The sequence below is a fragment of the Hylaeus anthracinus genome, unplaced genomic scaffold, assembly GCF_026225885.1.
Source record: "Hylaeus anthracinus isolate JK02 unplaced genomic scaffold, UHH_iyHylAnth1.0_haploid 12001, whole genome shotgun sequence".
Lineage (NCBI taxonomy): Eukaryota > Metazoa > Arthropoda > Insecta > Hymenoptera > Colletidae > Hylaeus > Hylaeus anthracinus.
In genome coordinates, this window is record NW_026534348.1 from 10,385,892 (window position 1) to 10,411,665 (window position 25,774).

At 41.6% G+C, this 25,774-nt stretch overlaps 1 protein-coding gene across 9 annotated transcripts in view; it reads right to left on the reverse strand.

Annotated features, from left to right (window-relative positions):
• Positions 1-25,774, reverse strand: part of LOC128891333 (dystrophin, isoforms A/C/F/G/H-like) — a 567,969-nt gene that overhangs the window by 443,750 nt on the left and 98,445 nt on the right. For all 9 annotated transcript variants that reach the window (XM_054150727.1, XM_054150734.1, XM_054150735.1 and 6 more), the window contains one exon: positions 8,397-8,608. In XM_054150727.1, the coding sequence (XP_054006702.1) occupies positions 8,397-8,608 (212 nt within the window). The remainder of the gene's footprint in view (positions 1-8,396; positions 8,609-25,774) is intronic.

The following is a 25,774-nucleotide window of genomic DNA, read 5'->3' on the forward strand; positions in this document are numbered from 1 at the left end:
GAGAGAGAGAGAGAGAGAGAGAGAGAGAGAGAGAGAGAGAGAGAGAGCTCGATGAAAATGAAAGACCTAGACGACCCCAGGGTCCCGGGGGAGCACGGCCGCGAAGGAGGGTGGAAGAATATATTCGGGCAAGAAAATATTCCCTGCGTGGTGTCCTCTCGCATATATGCCACGAGACTTTTCACGCCACGGTAAGTTTGATATCTGACCCGCCGAAATATGGACGGGGAACGATCACGATCGCCGTTACATGTCTGTCACGCGGAATTTAGAGCCCTGTAAAATTCCATAATATTCTGCAACGGGCTGGATGGCCGTGGGGATGGAGAATAAATACGTTAAATACGTTATAATACGTTAAATACGTTAAATACGTTTAAATACGTTAACGAGGGTGGTTTCCCAGGTACATTTTGAAGTGGTGGTTCGACATGGTTCGGTTTAAGACTGACTTTTTTGTTTTTAAATATAGTGAGTAATTTGTGAAAGAAGCTTTATACAGGGATTCTCTTTGGCCCGTAAAAATTCTGAAAAAACTTCTTTTACAGGAAGAACTGGTTCACTAGAAGTTGTTTCGAATGCGAATTTCCCTCTCGTAAAGTCGAACGCGATACATCCTTTCAGAGCAGCGATTTTTCAAGCAGCGAATTTTCGATAATTCTTCTCGAACGTGAACAGGAGTGAATGAAAGACAAGTGCCCTCCAGGACACGGAACCCTGGTGATTTAATTAAAAATATCGCGGATCAAACGGTAACCAGGGCTCGATCTGACCTATATCGCGGCTCCTCTACTCGATCCATCTCGTCTCTAAAAATAAACGAGCTGCTTAATTTCAAATATAAACGCAGCTGCACCCCGAATCAGTACGGTTCGGCCGACGATGAAAGATTGATGGGCGATTCGTTTTAACGGTGACCCTCGAATCGAGTGAATTCCTCCCGGAAATAATCCAGAAGTGTAATAGTTTCCCAGAGAATCGATGCAACGGAAGCTGCACAATCACGGGGTAAACGCTTCCCGATGATCACCAAACCGTGGTGAGCATTAAAAGACCAATCTCGGAACCGCGAGGATTATACAGAGCCAGGAATAACAGTGACGCGTTCGATATTAAATTCCCGGGGTAAAATCGTTCAAAGTTACTTTTCCATACGACCGTCGTTTCATGTCCTTTCCTATCAAGGCTCAGAAAAGGTTTCGCATTCCACGCGTACTTCGCACAAAAGCTCAACTGCAAAATTCTTCGACCATTCAGCATCGCGAACTACCCCCAGCTGCCTTCGTTGTTTTATCGGCTCTGATAAGACGGGAGCAGAAAACAGTTCCCTGGTTGTTCGACTCAATCGAAAACGTAAAGCGTTCCACAAGAGGATTTAATCTATTTTAGACTTTGTCTCATATGTAAAACGAAGAAGTCATTGATTAATTCATTTAAAATCTAGAGTGATTTCTAATTCCTCACATCTTGATGGAACAGGGAGAAAATTGATTATTCTTGTCAGTGCTGTTAGAAATTTAAGAGGATTTAATCAATTTTACACTTTTCATATGTAAAACGAAGAGTCATTAATTCATTTAAAATCCTAAGAAAATTACTGCAAATTTGAAATAAATTCCGAGGATCTAAATTCCTCGCATTTTAATGGAATAGAAAGAAAATTCATTATTCTTGTCATTGCTGTTAGAAATTTAAGAGTGAAATATAGGTAGAGAGAACACAACATAGTGACTAACTTCCAAAGCATTCGAGTATCGAACAATTCATCGTCGCAATTCTTTAGAATATTCCGATACAAACTAAGGCTAGTCGTGGATTAAACAGTACGAAGAAGAAAAATATACATGTCGAATTGAGTAACCTCCTCGTTTTTCGAGATCTGTTAAAACGCAACGGTAGACCGAACGTGTCGCCCAAGCGTGGGTTCTGGGCGCCTTGGACGCTGGATAGAAAAACATTTCGGTGCCAGGGCATGGAAGAAGAATCTAATAAGCTGGATACCAACCATGACCGGCTCAAAGGAAAATGGAGTACAAAATAGTTCCCGTGCGGGGGCGACACGGGGGACGGGGAGGGTTTGGCACGTAATACAGAGAACGGAGGTGGGTACACTCTCGAAACGTGACGCTCGATTTAGACAGAACAGACGAGTTTCTGCTGCGAAAGTAAACAACATACGTTGTACCCGGCTCCACACGTGAGCGTCGAGAAATGTCGTTTAAAAAAACCTCACCAGCGAGAATGGAACGCGAATAAATTGTTCTGGCTTAAGGGGGAACCGCCGCCGCGCGAGCTGGACAAAAATGCTGGCATTTGGTAATTTTTTCTGAAGATACCGAATGCCTGGCAGGAATGCTTATTTTAATATGCTTGTGCTTATTAAAAGTGCATAGCTTGAACGATATTTTTGCCAATTTTCGTACGAAAATATTGGTCTCTGTGGAAAGTGTTAGTGTTTCTGTATCATGCTGTTGACATATGGATGAAATATTTGTGTCGGAGCATAGAAACGGAATTTAAAATACACCAGGATTCAAATTGTCAAAGTTATTTTCAAATAACAAATGACGATTGAAAAGTATTTCAAAGCATGACGACAACTTTATATATTAAAAATCATTTTGGATTGCTCATTTCTGATTCAGACGTAAACACAGTATATGTTTTAGCTCGTAACATCGTACACAGCATGTCGTTTATTATATACAAATTTACACACCTTCTCCAGATTCGGATAACTACGTAAACTAACTTACAAATTAAAATAATATATCATTTCTTCTCTCAAAAAATATCACAAGTATCATCCATTTCCCCAAGTCCCCGAGGAAAATGAATTATAACGTATCTAAAAATATAACGTGGCGTACGAGAGTTGAATCGAGCCATTAAAAAAAATGAAAGGGCACATTAAAAACGTTCATTCGCGAAACGTTGCCGCGCGGACGGATGATTCGATCAATTCTACAGGTAGCGCGTAAATAAAACGCGGTCCGAGACTAAGCGAAATAGAATTTCATTGGCAACTCGATTCCTGCTCAAGTCTCGTTACCTCGAAGCCTCTCATCGCTTTATGCAAACAGCACAATACTTGTCAGCGAGATAGCATAGCCGGAAATGGAAGGAGGGAGATAGCTGTTATGACGTCGGACTCGCTGGAGTCTGGCTGTTGACTCGGCAAATAGGAAAAGCGTACCCGTCGGATCGGCACAATAGACTAGATGACAATAAAAGTTACCCGAGGAAGATAATTACGAACTTTTATCTGGGTTACGCCACTCAAGTCAAATTGCTCGTGCAAGGATCAAATGCGCATAAGACACGAGCCTTGAAATAGGAATCTATAGGTATCACGCTGAGTAAAACTGAAGCAGAAGCATATACATACATGTATAGCAACTCTGCAAACTATAATGGATATCGTTTTATTTCGGGATCGGAATTGTTCATACTCTGGGAATAAAATATATATATATATATACATTGGGAATAAAATAAAATAAATATATTTAACTCAAAATCGATTTTTCTGAGGCATAGTAGTTTTATAAAAGTAGTTCAAGTATGACTGTACAAGGAAATTATTTACCCTCAGTCTTCTGTATTTAATTAATTATTATTATACACCTAGTCTGAGTAAAATTTGAAGAGGATTTTAGCTTTGATTATGAATAATTAGTGAAATATCTTCTAATTTTAGTTATTCCTGACTTACTTTACCACTCCCCCTAATTACGAATCTTCTCTGCTAAAAAAAAAAGAAAAAAAAAAGAAAAAAAACCAACAACAACACGTGTTGAATATTTTACAAAAATGTTACCTCGCGAGCCTTGCGCATGTTATTCGACGAGAATAAAGGAAATACATTGACAGTGAGAAATTAAAAATAACATAGAAGAAAACATGAAAGAGTTTCCTAAAAAATACAAAAGATAATTCCCTCGAAATGTCAAATACAATTTGGCGCGTGTAATTCACGCTTGTTGAGGTTTGCCTGTGTTACGCAATATGTAGCGGAAAACCGTGAAAGTGAGGACATTCCCATCCAATATGTTAAGAGACGAGGGGGCCACCGGTTTTAAACATGTAAATGCTGAGCGACGTATCACGCTGAAAGTGCCCTCAGCAAGCAGGAACAATATACCACGCTCAAAGAGTTAAAAGGGCTTGATAAAACGGTTCGTCGCACAAAGGTCTCCCGTCAAGGAAATCCCGAGAAGGAAACAATACCGAAGAAATTGCGGTGAAAATAAGGTAAATGAAAACGATACCTCTGCTCGAAAGTGCTATCTAATATTTACTTGCATGAAACCGCAAGTTAACTACCAGGATGCAATTACTACACCAGGATTATATTTCTGGCCAGTACAGCAATAAATAAAACAAATGTTTAAGGATATCTAACAATGATCATAACAATCTATTAGATAATTCAAATTCCGTTCTTCAATTTGAATTTTGGTAGAATCGAATCGGACGATTCCACGCCAAGTTACACGATTCCAAATCTGAGGTCAAAATTCAAAAATTCAAAATGACGGATACAAAATAACGACACAAAATGCGAAAAATGACTGAATTTTAATGAAACGTGGTATACAGGGGTTTTTGAGGTCGCTGATTCCAAATCTGAACTCAAAATTTAGATATTCAAAATGGCGGATCCAATATGGCGAACCAAAATAAAAAAATTGATTCAATTTGGATAAAACTTAGTATACAGGAGTTATCGGAGTCACTGATTCCAAATCTGAACTCAGAATATAGAAATTCTAAATGGTGACCCTAATGTAACGGGACAAAATATATGTATAAATAAATAAATATATATATATATTTAATCCCTTCGTGCTCACGGTGCCATTTTCAACACAAACCAATTTTTAGATAAATTGAAAGATTATTTTTTAGACTTGGTACACGAAGTTAGTTTAGCGAGATGTTTCAGTACGATTTGAATTTAATTTTGCACAAGGACACATTTTATCTTTCTCTTCCAATTTCGAATCAATTTTGTCAAAATAATAACAGAAACTGCAGAACGATCTTTGAGACCCCTACGTGTTAAACCACTTCCCCTAAAACAAATTAATTACCAGCTGAAATCCTGTGCAAACGTATCACGGCTCCTCAATTAAGATAAAACATCTTGATCTCATCAATCCACCCCCAACACGTGGAAAAGGTTGGGGGAAACTTGGTCGAAGGGTGTATTTCGAAGTCTGGAGCAGACTGCCATAAAAAAAGTTACAGATTTAGAGCCGAAGATCATGTCGAATCAGTCTGCGCGTTCAATTTCGGCTACCCTTCGGCCAGAGTTTCCCTTCCACGAGTAAGAATATTTCGGTTCGGGTACGGGGATGAATGAAGATCAGGATGGCGCGAAGGCAGAGAAACGGGATAGGTAACTTGATAAAATTGACCGAGTTATACGGCTGCATGAACAGCTCTCGGCTCAACCCTGCGTCGTTTCTGCGCTGTCCACCGCCGTCACACAAATCTAATTCCTGTCCCTGATAACCGAACTCGTGCCGACCGTGGCAGAATATTCTGCCAGGCTTACGCTTCTTCGCGAATTTCCCAACGTCGCGATATCTCGGTGGGCCGCGCGACCGACCAGATAAGTCGATCTGCGAAACGTCGCGGAGGGAAGTCTTTGTCGCAATAAACAAGTGCTGCTGAGGCTGCGGAAACGAACGGAGCCATACTCGAAACCGCGGAAACTCGAAAGGAAATTTACATAGCGGATTCCATGACTTTCCGACGTTTTCCGGATGCCCCCTTGTGGATGTTAAGGGAGACAAGGACGTCTACACTGTTCAACGTTTGGGTTAGGAAGAAATGTAGGAATTATTTGTGGTGGTATTAAACATCTGGACAAATATTTTTGTCATTCCTTGTGAGCTTCTATGTTTTAGGTCGTCCGAAAAGATCATGCCACTTATACTTCTGCTACTCGAATTAATACGTGAAACATACTGTTAAGTGTTATCAAAAAAAGATAATCTCTCTCATGTTACAATATTTTCTCATCTTTCCGACATAGTCATTATACCGTCACTAGAAAATTTCTGTAGTGTTTTTATTAAATACTGACACAGTTCTCAGCACGAACTTATGGCATGACCTGATGTAATTAGAATATAATTTCAAGAAGAGAAGTGCAAGCTTCGTCAACGTTATGGAAATACAAATATATTCTTTCCTCAAAAATCTTTATAGCTACTTAAAACACTTCCTCTCGATGCACTGTTCAACGTTCGAATTTGAGTAGAATAGAAAGAAACATGGAAATTAAATTCTGGAAAAATATTTTTGCCATTTCTTCCGAGCTCCTATATACAGTTAGAATTTAATTTATATTGCGTTCATTATTAAAAAGTATAATATCTACTAAACTACGAGAGACATCAACGTTAGGGAAAGACAAATCTATTCTTTCCTCAAAGATTTTTATAGCTATTTGAAACACTTGTCTTGTTTACACGATTCGGCGTTTTTCGGCCGAGCGAGATTCAATCGATGTCCGAGCACCGAATATCGAAGGGGAATTAATTTCAGCGACAAGCTGGCAATCTAGTTAGACCGTCCCTCCTACTTTGGCAAGCATAGAACGCGCGTTACCCCTTATTTCCAGACGCAGATTGCTCGATGCCACGGCGTGTGAATTTAAATGGCCACGGCGAGCTACGGGTACCACGTAACGAAACTTCCAGCAGCTCCTGGAACGCGCAAAGAAAGCTACGTTCGATTCTAAATCACGTTTGGACCTTGCTCGTGGACTACATTGTTGGGTTTCAATGGAGCCTGGTGCCTGGACGAGAGAGGAGGAGGAATTTCATTTGGGGAAGAGATGGGGAAGAGAGATTAAATTCATTATGAATAATTAGGAAGAATGGAGTCGTCGAGGGAAGGACTATGCTTAATAAAATCTTTGACTTGATATACCATTATTAAGATAGCACTCATCGATGGCCCTATCAAAGAATATTACTGGACCTAAACGCAATTATAAATAATTTAAAAAAAAAAAGACTGTAGAAAAACTGGAATCACCGAGACAAGAACTATGCTTATTAAAATTAACCTTTGAATTGATATCTTACTATTAAGATAGTATTCATCTATGACTCTACCAAAAAAATGCTCGAAATCTAAAATAATTTCTTTTACGTAGAATTAACGTCCAGTCGAAAAAGCGTTAGGAGGCATATTATAAACTAATTTTTCTTTCTCGTTGATTAAGCGGGGGCCATATTCAAGCATTATCCTTTCAACATATGAAACACCACCTGACGCAATTTCTCGTCCGTCTTCAGATGTCCTTGCGCGCGTTTTGCACGAGCCTTGGGTGCACCCCCGGTCCGTTACCAGGTTGCCATATTCTCGTCAGTCTCTTTCCACGACCGCTTAATTTATGAGCTTTAATTAGCCAAGGCACCCGAGGGCAGACCAGGTACCGCACTATCGTAACTAACCCTACCGCCATTGCTGTTACCTCCACCCTCTGAACCACGCTCGTCCCAGTTCGTTGTCGTTCTCGACGCCAGAAGACGACAAACTTTTGTGCCGTGCCTCATGCATGTTGGATTCGACGTCGAATTTTCGCTTCGGGGCGGCTTAATGACAATCATTATTCTTTGGACGTTATCGTTTCGACCCCGTAGGACCGGCCTGCGACCCCTTTTGTTCCGCGGTACAGCCTGTTGCTTCGAGCGATTTAGGTGGTTATCGGTTTACTGTGGAAAATGTTGGAAACCCGTCGAAAATTTTTGGAACCCTTGTACACGGAGCACAAACACACCGTGTCATTGGCATTCCTTGGATGCTCTCGAAGCCATGAGTCTTATCGATTGGCCACTTTATATTTTTAAACTTTACAATTTTCCAGAGAATTTCCTTTAAGTGTAAGTTCGAGTTATCGAAATTTTCGTAGCATAGCTTTTCGTAGCGTAGCTTTTCTTTTTATATATGAACATTGAAACTAGATTAGTTGCTCATATTTCGTAATGAGATTGTAAATGGAAATTGGGAATATGTAACTCTTATGGGAGGATTAGAATAAATTAGATTAGATTAGTTGCTCTTAAGTAACAAACGCTTAAGGGAGGGCGCCGCGACCAAAACTAGCTAGCAGTAGGTATTGAGAGAAAATTTGGAAACTTTGAAAAATCCAAAAAAATTGTTAGAACATTCCTTTGTTTACACCATTGAATTCAGCGGCAAAAACTACATAAAGTAGCTAGTTTGAAAATTATTTTTGAATAACTACTGGCTAACTAGTTTTGCTCGCGGCGCCTTCCTTTAAGACAAGTGTACGTAAATTAGGCCCTAATTCATTAATCGACTTCTCTAATTTATTTCGTTAAGATGCTGATAGTAGGAAGAGGACTTACCTGTAGCACCGATTTGTCAAAGCCCGCAACGAGAGCGGAAGGTGACGAAGAAGGTGAAGGTGACGTCGAGGGCAAGGAGGTTGAGACCGAGGGGCTACTGGTCGTAACGGGGGTCGAGGGTGTTGAGGGGGCAGGGGAAGGTGCCAACCCCCGAGAGCCCCCTGCAGTTGCACCCGCCGCCCCCGGTGCAGCGCCTGCACTCCTCTCGACTTCTGCAACAAGAAAGAAATACAAGTATTAGGAAAACGTTACCACCACATAACTTGCAACAATTTTTTACCCTATCAAAAATGGAAATTAAAGATGTTACAAAGAAACGGGTAAAAAATGAAAAATCTCAAAATGTCGAAGTAACAGGACCAATCGGGGAACATGCTCTACAAGATGCAATAGGTTTCATCCCGATTGGTCAAGCTATGTATATATATTGAGTAACCTCCTCCTTTTTCGAAGTCGGTTAAAAAGATGAAATATAATCGAAATTGTCTTGTGCAACTAATCGCTGAAATGCCGCACTGAACGTGACTACAGGTATTTATGCTTACACATGGTATTTTCTCGTAAATAGAGCCGATTAATAGTTGAAACACAACGACAAGGTGAATACAGCGCCGTGGAATAATTAGATAAGTGTAATTACCGTTGGGTAATCACGGAACGAGATATACAAGACGCCAGGAGTTTCCAAGTCAAGCGAAGATCTTCGAGTTACACAAATTCTGATAACGACAAACCCAGTTTCGTGGCACAATATCGACGATGACACGGGAGCATGGAAACTGTTATCAATGAACCAGTAATTATTTCAGTCGATGTCTACAACCTCGAACTTGTTCCGTAACGGATTAGGACTTAGATACGGAGTTATGGTCTTTGACGCTGAGGGGACTATTATCGTCTCTAAATCGCAAGTGGCAACTTGAAGAAACTCGATCAAACCGGTAATCGTTTTACACGAGTGTCACTGTCGCTTCTATCCGAATTAATTAATAAAAGACAAAAATAAATTGTTTCGGATCTGATACAGGTGTTTATATATGATCATATTTTGAAATCATGGATTCTTAGCGCTTTTTATTAAACGTTCACAAAAAAAAAAAAAAAAAAGAAATATAAGAATGTATGTAGGTTCGGAAATGAGGCCAAAGGCAAACAGATTGTTGTATGAGAGTTAAGAGTCAATTAATAATTAATATACTTCTGTAATTAAAACTAACTACTCGTAACACAAAACTCAGATCAGCCGAGAAGCGTTAATTTTCAATCCCACAACTCTTCACCCCCAATTTCTCAAAATCTATCATCCGATAACATCATCTTCCAGTCAACCATCAACCAATTCGTCAAAAGCATAATAAATCACAGCTTTGATACGCGAATAACGCGATGTAGGTGTGTTAAAAACCACCGGGTGACCCATTTCAAAGGCCCCCCAAGAAAGGCTCTGCTCGCAGCCAGCAGAAGTCTTGTAATTTTCCGGCCGGCCGACAACATTGTATTCTTTCCCGAGCGCGCGACAGTGGATAATAAAAACGAGAGAGGGAACTCAGCTTGGAAGAGTAAGACGAGGGAGGGGGATGAAATGGTTTCGAGGCACGTACGCCCGAGAAGGTACGGTCAATTCATTGAATAGGAAAGTAACTTTCATAGTTTATAAGTTTACCCTCCGAACTCGCTTCGGATCGAGTTAGAGGAACGAAAGGAGAGGGTAAATCGAGAAGATCGCGGTTGGATCCGGGCACGAGTGCCTGCAAGAATCTTCGAAGATACGTTTAATATGATCTGACTCTGATGTAATTGAAAACTTTCCGTCGAACTCGTCCTTTTCTGTGACGCACGATTTGCGATGCCTCTCGAAAACCTGAGAAACTCCATAAATTAACCTCCCAGATAAGAAAGGCGCTGAAAATATCCCCTCAGCTCCCCTCCTCCGTCTAGTTTTAGCCACTTTTAACATCTTTCGTTTACGAGGAGACAATATCCCCGAGAACGTCCAATTAGAACGATACTCAATCGCGACTCCCTGATTTATTATCCCTTAACAAGCGAAACCGCCCTGGTTATTAATAATTTCGGGGCACGTTTCATCAAAAGGAAACGTACTCCCGCGGTCGGGACGTAAACAGTATTAAACCTGGCCAAAAGTAAAGACAGGAGAGGAGAGACTAGTCCCCAGATACCGTTTTATTACTCCTGTTTCAGTGGCGGAAATTCTCAAGTCTTCCGTGTTTACTGCCTTCATATCTGGCTTCGTGTTTGGACGGATTAATCTCGTTAACGGTTAGACCCCTAGAAGACTGGAGACGTCGTCAGACTCGCCATACCGGTTGCGCGCCCGTACAACTGTTAAGTATATGTGCATTATTATAGATAATAAAGTATGTGAGCGTTTACAAGATTCCTCGTGGTTGGAACTATCGACAAACCGTATGTACGTTGCGTGTGCGTTTGCCGAGAATCGAGAACGATTTATTGGAGCATTCGCCGTGTCTTCGAATTGTTACCAACTTCTGGTCTTGTGGAGAAACACGCCAGTTCCGTCGATTGATTTAAGCAATTCGAGTTATTACAGAGAGAGAAGTCAGAGTTGAGAGAAATTACTGTGCCGGGAATGAGGGGAACGTGTCTACAACAGTCTCGTTGCATCATTTTTAAACGAATTCGAAGTTTCTTTCGCTGCGAGACCAACATGAATACATTACTGTTGGAAACCGTTCTAGTTTCATTTTTTCACAAGATAGCGTATACGTCTTAATTATATAATGTCTCTGATAACCAATAACAATATCGATGGCGTTTGACAACACCATCAACCTGAAATATCAAACTAATCCCTTGCAAGTTATTTGCAGAAAAAAAAACACGACCCGTAGAAGGTTAAGAACTATCGAGTCCATTACTGTGAACGTCCATCATTCCGAAAATGAATAACAACGCCCACCACTATTTCGCGAACTTTCTATCCCCTGCAATTCCTTTACATAAATTCCACCCTTTTTTCCAATTACAGACTGCCTCCGAGGGTTTTTACTCACAAAAACAGCCAATATCTCGCGAGTGATAATCAACCCGGAGCATTCCTTAGATGTCCTCGAGGCTCCCGTAAATTTAAACGAATTACGCTTAACGTGGGTGTACCGCACGCAAATATTTGACTTTCGCGAAGAAATACGTGCCGGTAAGATAAATTCCTGAGCTTCATTTCGGCCCAGAAGTTCGCGTTAACCGCGCGACTATTTTCTTTCTCGATTAACCAGAACGACTCTCGAGCCTTCGTCCCGAGGACACACCTCCTCGCAGTTCAACAAATGGATTAAGATATATTGCCCGGTGCTCGAGAAACATTTCTTCGGCCGTGGAAAGTTCTCCGCGGCTCGCGAGTAATTATGCAGAGCACACGAGTTTCCCTCGTTTCGTCTCGCTTCCACCGATTTGCGAGTTCTCCGGCGTCGCTACCGTTTCTGTTGTTGGCCGCGGTCGGAGTGTAACGAAATTCAGCAATAAAACGAGCGCCACCGCCGGTTGTTAAGATAATGTCTCGGGCCTGGCGATGTCGGGAGCGCGAAGCTCCGCGAATAAAAATATAATGGCTTTCATAAAAGTGGAACCCGGGCGCTTCGTACGCGACTCGCGATCTCCAGATACGTATTTCGTTATTATGCCCATCGGGCGCGTTCCAGAGTTCTTCGCCAGGCATTTGTGTACCTTGGTATTCGATGGCGTGTCGACGGGGACGTTTTCATGACCGATTTCGTACAGCGAAACCGTTCCAGGGGAAGTCGGTGATTTATGACGCAGTTGGGGCTGCCATCTCCGAATCGTTAGAAAAGAGCAGGCGAGCTACTCTTTGACGGATAATGGCTGGGAAACTCGAGAGAGAATGGTTCATTTGTGCTGAGAATTTTCATTGTTCTGCCATTTATTTTTCTTTGAATTCTAAATGTCTGAAATTCTGAAACTCAAAGAATTCTGAATTTCTTTTTCCAGAATTCTTTGAAATGTATAAATTTTGAAAGTAGTTCTATATTTTGAATATTTTAAACATAAAAATTAATTCTGCGCATTTCCGAGGCAAACTTATTATTTATTTGTAAAGAAAAATCGCACAAGTTTTAATCTTCCCTCCATCACGCATCCCAAGAGAGCACATATTTATAATTGTGAAACTAAATGTTGAAGGTACGTGTGTTTCATTGCCATGAAGGTTGGAGAATTTCGAACAAATTTCCTTACTTTTCACAGAACTATTTTAAAGCGTACATTACGAAAGTCCAACAAGTAGCTCGCCAAGAATACGAGATTCGTGTACCAGAAGTAGCTCGTATACTCCTCAAGTTTGGCGACCGGCGTTTTAGACCGTATGAAACTTTGATAAAGCACGAGAAATTCAGCACGCAAGAGTGGACGATTGTATCCGAAACATATGGGTAAGTAAAGCAGCTAAATTCGCTGGATAAATATATCCGGCAACGGTAAATGCACATGCTCGTGACAGATTTATCGAGGTGGTTCCAGTTACGTGCTCAGCCCTCTGCAGGAAATGAGACAGATGTAGAAATATTGGTAATAACATAAAGGCCAAGCCGCCTTTATCGCTCCAAAAAATCTCTATTTCTTTTAACGGTACGATCGAACTGAAAAGAAATTGTTCGCTTACGAGGAATGCTGCGATTGACAGATAATTGGCACTGCTGTATTTCTTGAGATTTGCTTGAGATCGGACCGCGAGTCTGACAGAGTCATAGAAAGGGTCAAAGTTTTAACGACTTAATACGTAACTGGTTAATGACGTTGTAAGAAAACAATTTATTATAACAGATTAACACAAATGCACAAAGTCTAAAAAACGTACGTATTACCAACAAATTGATCAGAGAAAACAAAAATTACTTTAAAATTGTATTAGAATAATTAAACACGACGTCCTCCAGTCCTGGTTTAATTTATTGCTTCGGGTGTTATCGAACATTACTTTTGTATACTTAGGTAAATTAACAAGGAAGCAATGTCACAGGATTCATAGGCTGATACGAAACTCCACGATACAGGCGCGTCCACGGGTACGTGCGTGCACCTGTACTCCTACAGAATGGAACAAACTTTCCAAACAGGTAAGACATAGGACATGCCCACGCTAGTCCGATGTATTCGCGAAGTTCTATCATAAGTTGGCCCCAACCGCTAAGTCCTTCACACGTTCCGAAGTTGGATAGTCTCCGAACTAGTCGGGCAACTTGAGTTACACGCTAAATACATAATAACAATGCTCGCGTAAAGCCTCCGCCCTCCCGAACCTCTTTCGCGCTTCTCTATCCCGTTAGATTATGCTAATCACGAGGGAAATCCCGCTGGCAGGAGAAACAGAACGCATGTGCTACGCTTAAAATTCACCTCGCCTTTTATTCTTTAAGGGCTTTCGAGGGTGACGCGGAGTCATACGTGACTCGTATCGCGAGATGGTATTCTTTCCAAAGGAACGAAAGATAAAAATACAAATTCCCAAGAGCGACAAAATACTGGGAATAATGGCGAATATTTAGGAGATGTCTTCGTGGTGGGTTCACGGAAAAATTCAGAAGCCCGCGGGGTTACAAGAGACTGTACGGTGAAGACGATGTCGAGAAATTTCAGACTTCCTGCTCGAGTTTCCGAATAATTACTTTGAGAGCAGACCATCGTCCGAAGGAGGAACGGACTAAAAAATGTTGATAAAGTGGGCAACGATATTTCAATATTTACGAAATCTGTACGTATTTATGGCGTACAGTAATATAGAAAACATACAAAAAAAAATACATAATGTATGTTGAAGTAATCTACAATTAATGTAATAATATTATTATTTCGATTTGCCATAAGTGTACATACCTTTCTGTTATGTTTAACATGTATCGTATTTATTATATCAGCTTGTATCATAATTGCATAAAATTCGCAGTTACTAATAATAGACCAGAGAATTACTCGAATACCAAATCAACACGAGTACTAACCACTTACCATTTACACTCGTGCAATAAATAACTACAGATTTCGAATTTTTAGAACACTTTAAATTTTGATTTTCGTTTCCCAAAAATAGCCCTGTTCGACGCCGTCCTCTCGAGCTAGAATACATCGAAGACCTGCGCATGGTTTCTCCTTTAATTTCGAATTGCAACGCGGAGTCTGTTTCACGAAACGCCACCGAAAGCGAGGGTGCTTTCTGAAGAGGACATTCGTAACACTTGTCGTCGCAGCAGCTGCCAAGAGGGAGTTATTGCTCTCGTAACAACGGCAACAGGGGTGGAACTTTTCCAACATCGTACCGTCAACGGGAATCACACGCTTGCCCAACGTCGGTCTTTGAAAACACGTCAGCTCTTTATCAAAGCTAACAAGAAGCGTCGACTCCCACGTCGGTTCTAGCTGAGTGCTTGTCGCTGGAGAAATTCATCTTTTCGCGCGGCCGTCGTAAATAAAAGCCCTTGTCCGACGACTTGGGCACCAAGCGCCGATCGGTGCATGCGCTGGAGGGATGTAAACCCGCGATAAAATAGGCGGTGCGTGATTTAAAATTGCGAAACTTCGTGACTTTGGAAGTTCTGGGTACGCTTTCGAGCGAAACCGACAGGAGTGGTAACCGAATATTGTTATTGCTAGCGCGAAGGCACCTGCTACCCCTGGCTATCGGATGGTTCCTGACACAAATGTCGGCAAGTGTTCGGTGATTGGTTAGCTTTAAGTCTAAGCCAACGCGTATTATGCTATATATTTATGAATTCTTTGTTTCATAAACAAACAAATTTGGCTTAATTAATGTTACTTTGGTTTCTATCTTTTTAATTACGATGATTATAAAGTGAGATCTAGTAAAATAGAATGATGTAAGGATGATTAAAGATAAATAACATTAGGGAAATGAAAGTATGTGTGAAGCACGAAGAGAGAACCGATTAAAGACAAAGAGTCTTTACAAAAATATAAGATGCAGAATTGTTCATGCAGCTAAAAAGAGGATGGTACTTTGTGCAAAAATGTAAAATGAAAGTTTTTCATACGAGGTTTTGTTTTACAGAAAATTTGTAGAGTGCATGTGCGCGTTTAAATACGACTTGTCTGACCATTAGTTGTTATTTCTACTTCTGTTAGAGTTTATAAACATTAAGGGTGCCGTTATTTAATCTAATATATATCTATGTCTCTTTTCTAGCTTATTAAAAGATAGAAAGATCGCCACAGAGTAAACGATACCACTCTGTTGCGGTTACATACACCGGCGCAAGTAGAAATAACCGATATTGGTCAGACGTGCCCAGATGCATGCTACTCAATCGTATACACGTCCCATTAATTTTCAATACTGGATTTTCGTATAACACTGCCTCGTTTAATAGGAATGTATTCTACATTTTGCCCCACAATAGTTAAACATTACGCAGCTTTAGAATTAATACAGGCTATCCTACAATTAACGTTCACTTTTCTTAAGACTGGTGGTTGAATGTATTTGAAATACAGTATTTTGTATTGCCTCTTTTTCATCAAGTCTCAACCATGCTGAATTAACCTACTTCTATCCTTTCGAAACTACTGCTCCAACAACAACAAGGAACAACTAAGCAACAACAATCACGAACAGTTCGCCGGACCTACAGTAACAAATGTATACGTCAACGTTTAGCCTCCGTCGCAGTACCAGTCGCAGCGACGATTCGTAATAAACAACGCTCCTGCCGGAGCTTTTGATAAAAACAACAGAAAGCCCGTCTGGAACTCGCAGAACCGTCTATAGAATTATCAGCGCCCTACTCCAACCGTACAATTCACGCCCTTTCTAACTCACGTTACAAACCAAACAGAGATCTAACTTTTTCAATTCGGAGTATTCTGTACTAAGCAAGATGTAACAGAAGTTTGTTGTATATTTATATTGTTAAATAGATTACTAACAAGTGTATAGACGAGTTTCTTTTTTAACCCTCTATGCGTCGAATTTGTTTTTTTCTGGAGACAACTTGCAAGGCAATTACTTTGATGTATCAGGTTGATGGTGCTGTCAACGATCATCAATATCATTATTAGTTATCACTAAACTGCTGGTTTCATGTATTTATGATATAAACTAATACAATAAACATATACTAAATAAACATAACCAAAAGGCACGTGTACTCATGCAAAATTAAATAACAATATCATAATAATAATAATTGTAGAATATTTTCAACATATGTTATTTACATTTTGCGTATATTTTCTATATTACTGCACGTCATAATTGCATATAATCCGCAGTCTAGTTATCAGAGACATTACATAATTAGGATGTATACGTCATCTTCCAAAAAAAAAAAAAAAAACTAAAATTATTAACTAAAATATCAATGTATTAGTATGTGACCTGAAAATTACACGGGCCCATAGAGGGTTAAATTCTCTTTCCTCGCTTTTGAAGAAAAAAGCTGGTTAATAACCAAATCAGGGATACCAAAATTCTGTCAACTCAGGGAACTGACATACTGTTTTGAGATGGATGTAACGGTGATTCAAAACTCTGTATTCCCACGAAAATATATGAAATCGCGGTCGAGTTGAGTCTACTTTCCTAAGTGATCCGAGTCAGCATTTGCATGGGATGCATCGAGTAGCGAACGCGTACAAATTGATCTCCCAGACCGAAGCGAGCGTTGGAAACGAAGGAAGCACCGAAAGCGACTACGGTTCAAGAAGCTGAAGCAATTAATATTAAAAGCGTTTCCTTTTTCCCTCGTCCAAGCAAAGCTCGCGTCGACATAAGGCCGTCCCTGGGACCGCGTGTCGCGATTTGCTTCCCCGCACAGGGAGGAAGGCGAGCTCGTGGCCACGGGTGAAAACAAGAGAGGGAAAGAAGCAAGGGAGGAGGGGGCGGACAGGGGGCAGGCAGAAATCCCTTGTTAGCGGCAGGGTGGGTCCGTCGAGACAAGTGCCGCGGGTAGTTCCGCGGTGAAAAATAGGACGAATTTGCAGCGAGAAACATCAATTCACGGTGGCAGCAGTTTTATTCCGTCGTGGCGGCCAAGGGAGTGAGACGGGGCGAGAAAGTGGCGAGGAGAGAAAGCGGCCAGGGGTACTTGAAGCCCACTTCCTGGTGAAAAATAGGAAAGCACCGCTGCTGAGCTTAGCTCCGCTGTCCGTTCCTCTGTCCGCCTGTCTGCCGAGAGGATAAGTGATGCGACAGTACGGCCAGGATCCGAGGGAACCGGAGCACCTCGACGCGGAGGTGCCCTTGTCCGTGGAAACGTCGTAGTCGCGGGAAAAGTGGGGATAGCCAGTGAATGAGAGTGATAGATTGCGCGACTCCGTCCTCTGACACTCTTCCACCAAAGGGCAGCACGCCCATTGTGCTCCGCGAACACGGAAACCCGACCGTCGGACAATTCAGACTTCCGTTCGGCTAAACGGGGCCATCCTTGATCCCCCTTCTCGACGCTCTTGTTTGTTTCCTTCTCAGGACTTTATATTCGGCCTCTGCGGCCGGAACAAAGCGGCGAGTTTTGTCGCCCGGGAATAACACTGTCGCGATCACAGGACGGCGAGGATTTTCTTGGTCGACGGGTAATGTGCAATTGGCCGCGATGGAGGAGTGAACTTGGAAGCCCGCCGATTGATCCGAACGATTTTTGGGGGGCTCCCAAGGGTATGCGGGAATATTACGATTCGGGAGGTGGTCGTGGCCATGGGGCTATGCTCATCGTAATTATACTGAGTGAATTCGTAACAAAAATGATGAAAGAAAGAGTGCTTTGTTGGAGAGATGACCCCACTCCAGATATTTCAAAAAATCAATTTTTTTGTTTGTTAATATGTTACCTTAAAGCTTTCAGAATAAGAGAAACAATATTTCATAGCCCGAGGAAATCTCAAAGAGGTCGTTCTCGAATGTTATCCCAAGGCATCTTGGAAAACGGTATTTTCAAATTTCCACACTCTGTCCACTAACTTTTGCAATGTATCTACAGAAAATGTCCAGTTTTTTGTTCTAGTTTGAAATCTTGGGTACTGAAGACGCCATTTTAGAAGAAAAACATATAAAAAAAATTTGTTTTTTTTTTACATTAGTATCCATTTAATAAAATACCCTATTTGTACTTTTCATTGCTTGTAATAAATTTCTGAAAAAAAATCTCGAACTTGGCTTATTTTTGGGGGATCTGGTGTGGTCCTTACCTCTTAAGACGAAGCGGAAAATTTGGCAAACGTAACGGAGAAGAGTTTCACTGAAAATCACGGCGAACGAGGGCGGGTATTAACAGGAAGCCTCGCGTTTTAAGCTCACGTCGCGAGGTTAGTATTCTTCATGGTAGCGAGCGCTTTATTTTAATTCGCCGGTGAAGTTTCAACCGTGGCGCGATTCGTTGCGGGCGCGAAGGGAAGAATAACTCCTGCCCAGTTTATCCGCGAAAATCTTTTAATCCTGTCGCCTCCTGTCTCGTTCGTCAAGATTTTATCGATTCATTTACATTCGTATCGACGCCGTGGCATCCATTTGTTTTATTGACGACGATTTGTCTGGCTCGGGCGGGCATGACCGCTTGCACGGAATTCGGGCACGGGCAGCGCTTTCCACGTCGACGATTTACGCGCTTTATTTCGCATTTCGCGACAGAGGAAACGCGCACTCCCTAATTACTCTGATTCACTAATGACTGTATAATGGGAATCGTTTTACCGACCCGTGTTTCAATTTCCATCTCCCCGTCGATGGGAGCTACGCGTTTTTCGTCCGCGATTCCTCTTTTTCATTTAACACGATGACCGTCCCATACTCGTTAAAATTTCCACGAGGATACAAATTTACAATGGTCATTATTCGATTTTTGTCTCGTACTCTTGTAATGTTTTTTTTTTTTGGGGGGGGGGGGGGGGGGGCGCAGCGTCGAAAATTAAAGGTTCTTCGACGAGGAGTTTTAGGATTTTTGTCTCTCGGCCCAACCTAATCCTAATCTTTCGATGTGTGTACTGTATACTTCACCGGTGTTTTTAAAAACTTTTTCATTATATTGTTAATAAATAATTGGGAAATCAGAATTCCTTGTAACCTGAAGAATGACGTTTTATTAATAACGTAGGTGCTTTAGCTACTCCAAAGTTGATCATTTGTTAACATTCATTCTCAAGGTCAAGCAGAACGAGCCCAGAATGTTAACTCGATCGACTCTATCAATCGCCAGTTCGAGGCAAGTTGAGAACCCCCTTTGTAGCACGACTCTCATAAGGAGCGTACAATGTTGACGACAACAATGACTAATTCGAAGGGGGAGGAGAACGGTGTGTGAAGTTTTCTCGCTTGAATGAAAGCCCCGTTACCTATTCCATCGAAAGGGAAAAGGGAAAGAGCGAAAGGAAAAAAGGAAAAGGGACCGTGCTTTTCTCCCCGTGGAACCATCACAGCAAAGGACGAATTAATCTGGCTTCACGCAGAGCGAGCGGCCCTTTTGCCCCGCGTTTTCGATGTAATTGAATCTCTCGTCTTTGCCAAGGCAATTGTTCCGCCCCTCTCGCCCGCCACGCTGAGAATTCGGGGGCTGCTCTCTTACCGCGAGAAATTAATCTTCTCTTCCGCAGAAGCACTACTTCCACTGGGAAAAAAACACGAGTAATGGAACTCTATTCTCGATCGGAGCACAGAACGTTCACGCAGGTCTCCGAGAGCTTTATTCGTAGATTAGAAGCCGAATTTCGGAGGAGAATGTGTTTAACACCTTGGTCTCTACGTCACCCATATGAGGGAGACAGAGATTCTTATTAAGGAATTCAAAAAATTAATTCGGAAGTAATTGATTTCTATCGATGAAAACGAATCTGAATAAAATTTGTGAATATTATGAGGTTAAAAAAAATAAGTACCATAACAAATGCTAAGTTACGCAGTTTCCTATTGTCTCGAAACAAAATTTTAACCGCGCAGAGATCTTCACTAGTGTTAGCTTGGCGATGAACGTGCTAATAGAAACTGGTGTATTCGCGACAAATATTAAAGTAACTACTAAAAACTAAATTACTTTTACTGATCTCTTCCTCGTAAAACGACGTTTTAAGTAACCGTGCACTGCTCTTGCGCTTCCCAAGCTCGATAAAAAGTAGATTCCCTGAACGAGCTTCTATCGACGCTGGCGGGATGATCTTCTACGGGGAAACGTTGGATAATTCAGAAACGATTACCCATTTTACATCGAACATCTTATCTCAAGGAAGAACACGTTCTCCCCGGAACCGATACTCTCGACTACCCGTTGCGTTCGAAGTTCGAGGCAGTCTTAAAGAAAGGGTTAAGGGGGATGGCTTGATATACAACTCTTACAAATGTTGCCTACTGATATGCCAAAAACGTGCACATGATATAATCAAGTTTATGATTCCGATCAGAGAAGATTTTTTTATTATTTGCATTTTCAATAACGTATCAGATGAAACGAAAAATTAAGAGGGTCAGAAAGTAATGTCGTTTCTGCGAATGTCGATACTTGTTTATCATTTATCAGCTCACCGTGTGACAATCGATTTTTATCGTTCAGGTATTGAAAATTTGCACGCTAAATGGCAAACGGTTGTTGATAACGAGGACAGTTACATAATCGATTAAAAATAACAACATATTATAAATTTATTTGTAAAAGAATTTACTTTCTGGCCCCCCTAATAGAATAAAAGTTCTCTAATATGCGTTCCTCGTTTCCATTACCACTTCATATTCATATTAACTACTTTACCATAGTAGCGTGTCTTCTACTCGTTTCCTCGAACCTGAAATCTCGGAATCGATCGACCGATCATTTCGAACGCCCCATAGTCTTTCTAACCCGCAGAAAAATGCAAATGGCCAGGTCGGAATAGCGTCGGAAAATCACGAGCACCTTTCCAGGGCGCAGAAAGAAGAGGGAGCCGTGAGCTACCGACGAAACTCCATTAAACCTTATCATATTAGGATAATAGGATTGCTTTTATTACAATGTCCTCGAACCAGGATTTCTGTTTATCAGCGAAAGACACTCCTTTCTCGTTCTTCCAGATACTTTCCTCGGGAGGAAACTCGGGGACGATGCCCGAACGATAGACGAGGGGGGCCGAGGGTTGACACCCCTCCCCCCCCCCCCCACGAGAGAAAAATTACTTTCGCGTCAAGTCGTGACGGAAATGCCGGAGCAAAAGATTGTAAAATTACAGGGCGCATTTAAATATTCCAGAACCCCGTCCCGGAAAGTTTACCGGTGGCAGCGCGTCTTCGTCCCGAACGACAGCGTTGCACTCGCAACTTTTAACGTAAAAGATGGCACCTGCAGGTCGAAATTGCTCGGGATTTAATAAATCGAGGCGTCCTCGAAACACCGTGGAAAGTTTTACCGAGCATGGAGACAAGAGCGAGGCGTCTTGAAAGGAAAAAAGTGGAAAACGGCGGAGAAATAATTCAGAATGAAAAAAGAAACGAAGAACAACGTCGCATTTGAAGTATTTTATAATTTTCTTTTCGTTATTGAAGGGAATACCATAAGTTACAGTAATGGGAACGTACTTGGTCCAGGATTAGGTGAAAAGCAATATCGTAAACATCGAGACACGACTGAAGCGTTCACTGCACAAATCGATTAACTCCATCAGTCACATAATAATTGTAACATTACTAACGATTATTTTTAGGCTATTCTTTCTTACTAATTTTACATACCGTTATATGAAAGCTGCATCTGTATTTATGCATTCTACAATATTTATTTGAATGTATATTATAAAGGAAACGTTAAAAAACAATATAACTCGATCGATATTAACTCGTGTTTTTTATCTTCGACTTAAATTCTGTACCACGAGCCTCACTCGCCGTTGCAGGCCAAAGGGTTAACATAGAAACAGTTTACCGGTGCCGGAAAGTCACGGCGCCGTTTCACGCGGTCTCGTTCCCGTTTGAAAGCTCGGTCAAAAACGCGTGCGTATCGCGAGGCACTTTGCAGCGCCTAATACATCTTTCAGCGCGTTTCATAAACGATAAAAGAAAATGAAAAACGTTCCCCGGGACGGGGACCAGCTGTAGAGTAAAAGGCGCCGCAGCAGAACTCCTTCATCTCGCTCGTCGACAAAGAATATAAATCATATGCTTAAGGAAGTGGTTTGGCGGGACGTAGGTTCTTTTTGTAAGGAAGATTACTGTGCAAAGGACTTTCCTCATTTTTTCTCAGCGCCGGCCCCGAATTAACATATTCATAAGATATTTATCAAGGTATCTCTTTGACACCCGTTTTATAAACGCGCCGCTTATGAAACGTATAAATTAGACCCATCGGATCCAAAGTTTTAACATTAAGAGGACGGCAAAAATAGAAACGCGTCGAGCTCTTGTGGCTTGTCCCACGGTCCCTTCGTTACAAACACAGGAGAAATAAACTTGTGTGTTTTCTTATGGTTATAACGCGGTGTAAAACGTAATTATGAGGTCAATATGACATTGCTTATATCAGGATACTCGGATTCCTTATTCCTGAAGTTATGTCTCCTCTTTGCGTTCTTCTATTGTATTCACTTCTATGCAAAGGAAGGATCGTAACTAATATCAATATATCCTGACAAACTACTCTTGAAATGCAAACAAAAATGCAAAGAATTTTGTACCTAGTCATTTCGCATCTTCGAAATCAGGGTACATAATACACTCATCAATACTATCCTATCGATCCCAAATGCCACCAAGTTAAAAATAAACAGAAAACGCAAAAACCCCAGAGAAATAAAATTTATACACCCAGCGATACTTCTTCTCAATTCCTCTCAACATCCGCCCGAAGCAAAGGCGAACAAAGAACGGAAGAAAATTCGGATGGAACAGAAAATTTTCAGCGTGAGCATTTAACAGGACAATACCGTCTGCGCAGCTGGTACGCTTTTGGCGTGGTGCACAGAGCCGCATACATAATTCCACGGTGTTGGCAGTGTCCCGAGACCTCGAACGGGTCTCTTGTTACGCAGTCGTCTTAAACAGCGTTCGTAATGGAACCGTGGATTTGACGCGATCGCTGGTAACTGCTCGCCAAGCGCCGAGAGCACGTATGGGACCGTAGGCTCGCCCCGTGCGCAAACACCAGCCTCGGTTGACGATGTATGCATAATTCAGGAATGCGTGTATTCGCCGATACGGCAGGGAACGACGCGCGATAGTTATGCGCGTACGTCCTGCGCTGCATGCTGGAGCGGCGTGCGCCCCCATCCCCCTGTTTCTACAACCCTCTCGTTCGAATGCACTCCGTTGATTTTTTGGCCGCCGTCCAACGCCGACACCGCGCAAGAATCTGTTGTTTCACGGCACCGGAAGTTCCTCGAGAAAATCGTGAAAGAGAGAAATTTGTCGGGAACTTTAACCTCTCGCCCTCGACGACGTTCTCGACGGACCCAGACGCGATTTTTAGAACGTTTGACGAGACTGTGTGAAGTTGCACCACCAATATTAAACGATTCGAAAGTTTCTTGTTGCAAACGTTTGCCCATCAATGCCCTGTTGGAATTTTTGTTTGGCCCTTTTTAGTTTAAAAATGAAAAGCAATTCAATTTTGGGACTTGAAAATGTGAAGCTGTCACTCCGCCTAAAAATATATATACCTACTAATATATTTCACGACTATTTTGTGCGGCGGATGAATCAATGCCTACACTTTTTGCATACTCTTCTGTACCTTGGAGATAACAAAAAAGCCTGTACAGGTGTTACCACCAAAATTGTTTTATACCCGAAGCGACAAGAACTCCTAACGGTCCTCGGAAGTACATCGACTGGAGCTTAGCGACGCTGAGCCTGGAAGTTCTTACCAGAACTCTATATCCTAGCTCATTGTCTGTATCCCTATAATCGTCTTAAGGTGGCTTTCACCTCCGGAAATAGTCGAAAAGCCCCTAACAAAAATCGTTATCCGTGAAATAGTCGGTTTCAAATCTTTAAAGGCGATTTACTCGAACCAACATCTTCACCAAAAGATGAAAGGGAATACTGAATTGACTCTCTGCGAATGTTAGAAATATCTCCAGGGTATATACATGGAAGAAGTCAAAGTTTAGGTTGCGAAAGTTACGTTTTCACTATAAATCGATCCCATTTTGTCGAGTTACCATATTTAACAAAATCCAATATTTCGAATGATTCTATTTTAGTAATAAAAAATGTGGTTGTTGCAGAGTGCTTTCATTTAATATAGGAATTAAAAGGGAACAACTTAAAGAATTATTTACATTGCTGTTTGCCAGTTACATTTTTTGTTTATAAAGCGATGAGAAATACGCGTGCAAAGTTCCGCTAATCGGATTTGCGGTAGTCTCAAAAAAGCCTTTAAAAAAATCTCGTTCCTTCGGGCTTTAAAGATGAAAGCCCCCTTGTTTAAAAATACAGTACTTTTGCCTCGCGTGGAAAATTAATATCTAATTCCCCCGATCCTGTGGTGAAAAACTTGCACACCGAAAGTCATGCTTTTCCAACATCGGCTGCATTGAATACAAAATAACAACTATCTATTTCAAAATTTGTTTAAAAACTTGAAAAAAAAATTACAAGGAAAATCTACCCCAAAAACGAGACTCGAAAATTCCTCTAACAAAGAACGCTTATATTTTCACGCAAAAATTCATAAAAGTACTGTTCAAAGTACGGATTTTCAAGACGGAACACTCACATATAACTCTCACATTGTCATTTCTGTATCATTACAAGAACTCCCAGATATCAGAATTTTTATCGGGCAGAAAGTGTTCCTTCTTAAAGGGGAAGTTCAATTTCCCGTTTTTCTCCCAGCGGCGACCCTTCGTTTCGATCATTCTTCACCCCTTCGCCGCGACAACCCTTTAATCTCAGAAGTTGCTAAAGCTCACCGCTTGCTTAGTCGTAAAGCCGGCCGGAACCCGTGGAAGATTTTCGAAAAGTTTCGACGATATTCCCCGCGGTCGTTCCAGTGGACGTTCAACTTGCTACGCAAATGACAAAGTTTACAATTCTCCGGCGTTTTATTTCAAAAGTTCCAAGAGATCGCGAGACATCCGCGGTCCTCATGACGTCGATCCACGCACACGCACAATCCCCGCGCGAGCTCAAACACACCGTAAAGGGAACTTCACCCTCGGCACTCCAGTAAATAATTAACCGTATAGCCGGGGCCTCGAGTGTTCACTCCTCGAGTGAAGGATTCCCCTCGTTCCATCTTTCGTCAGCAGACGTTACCTGACCGAAGACACGAGCACATCCTCGCGATTCTCATTAAAAATACCATCTGAATACTCTCTCGTTGCACGCACCACGGACCGCGACGCGCGATGCGTTCTCGAAACCGTGAAGAAACGGACCGGTGGCAACTTATTTGGGTCCTAGACGTTTTCTTTTAACCGTTACAATT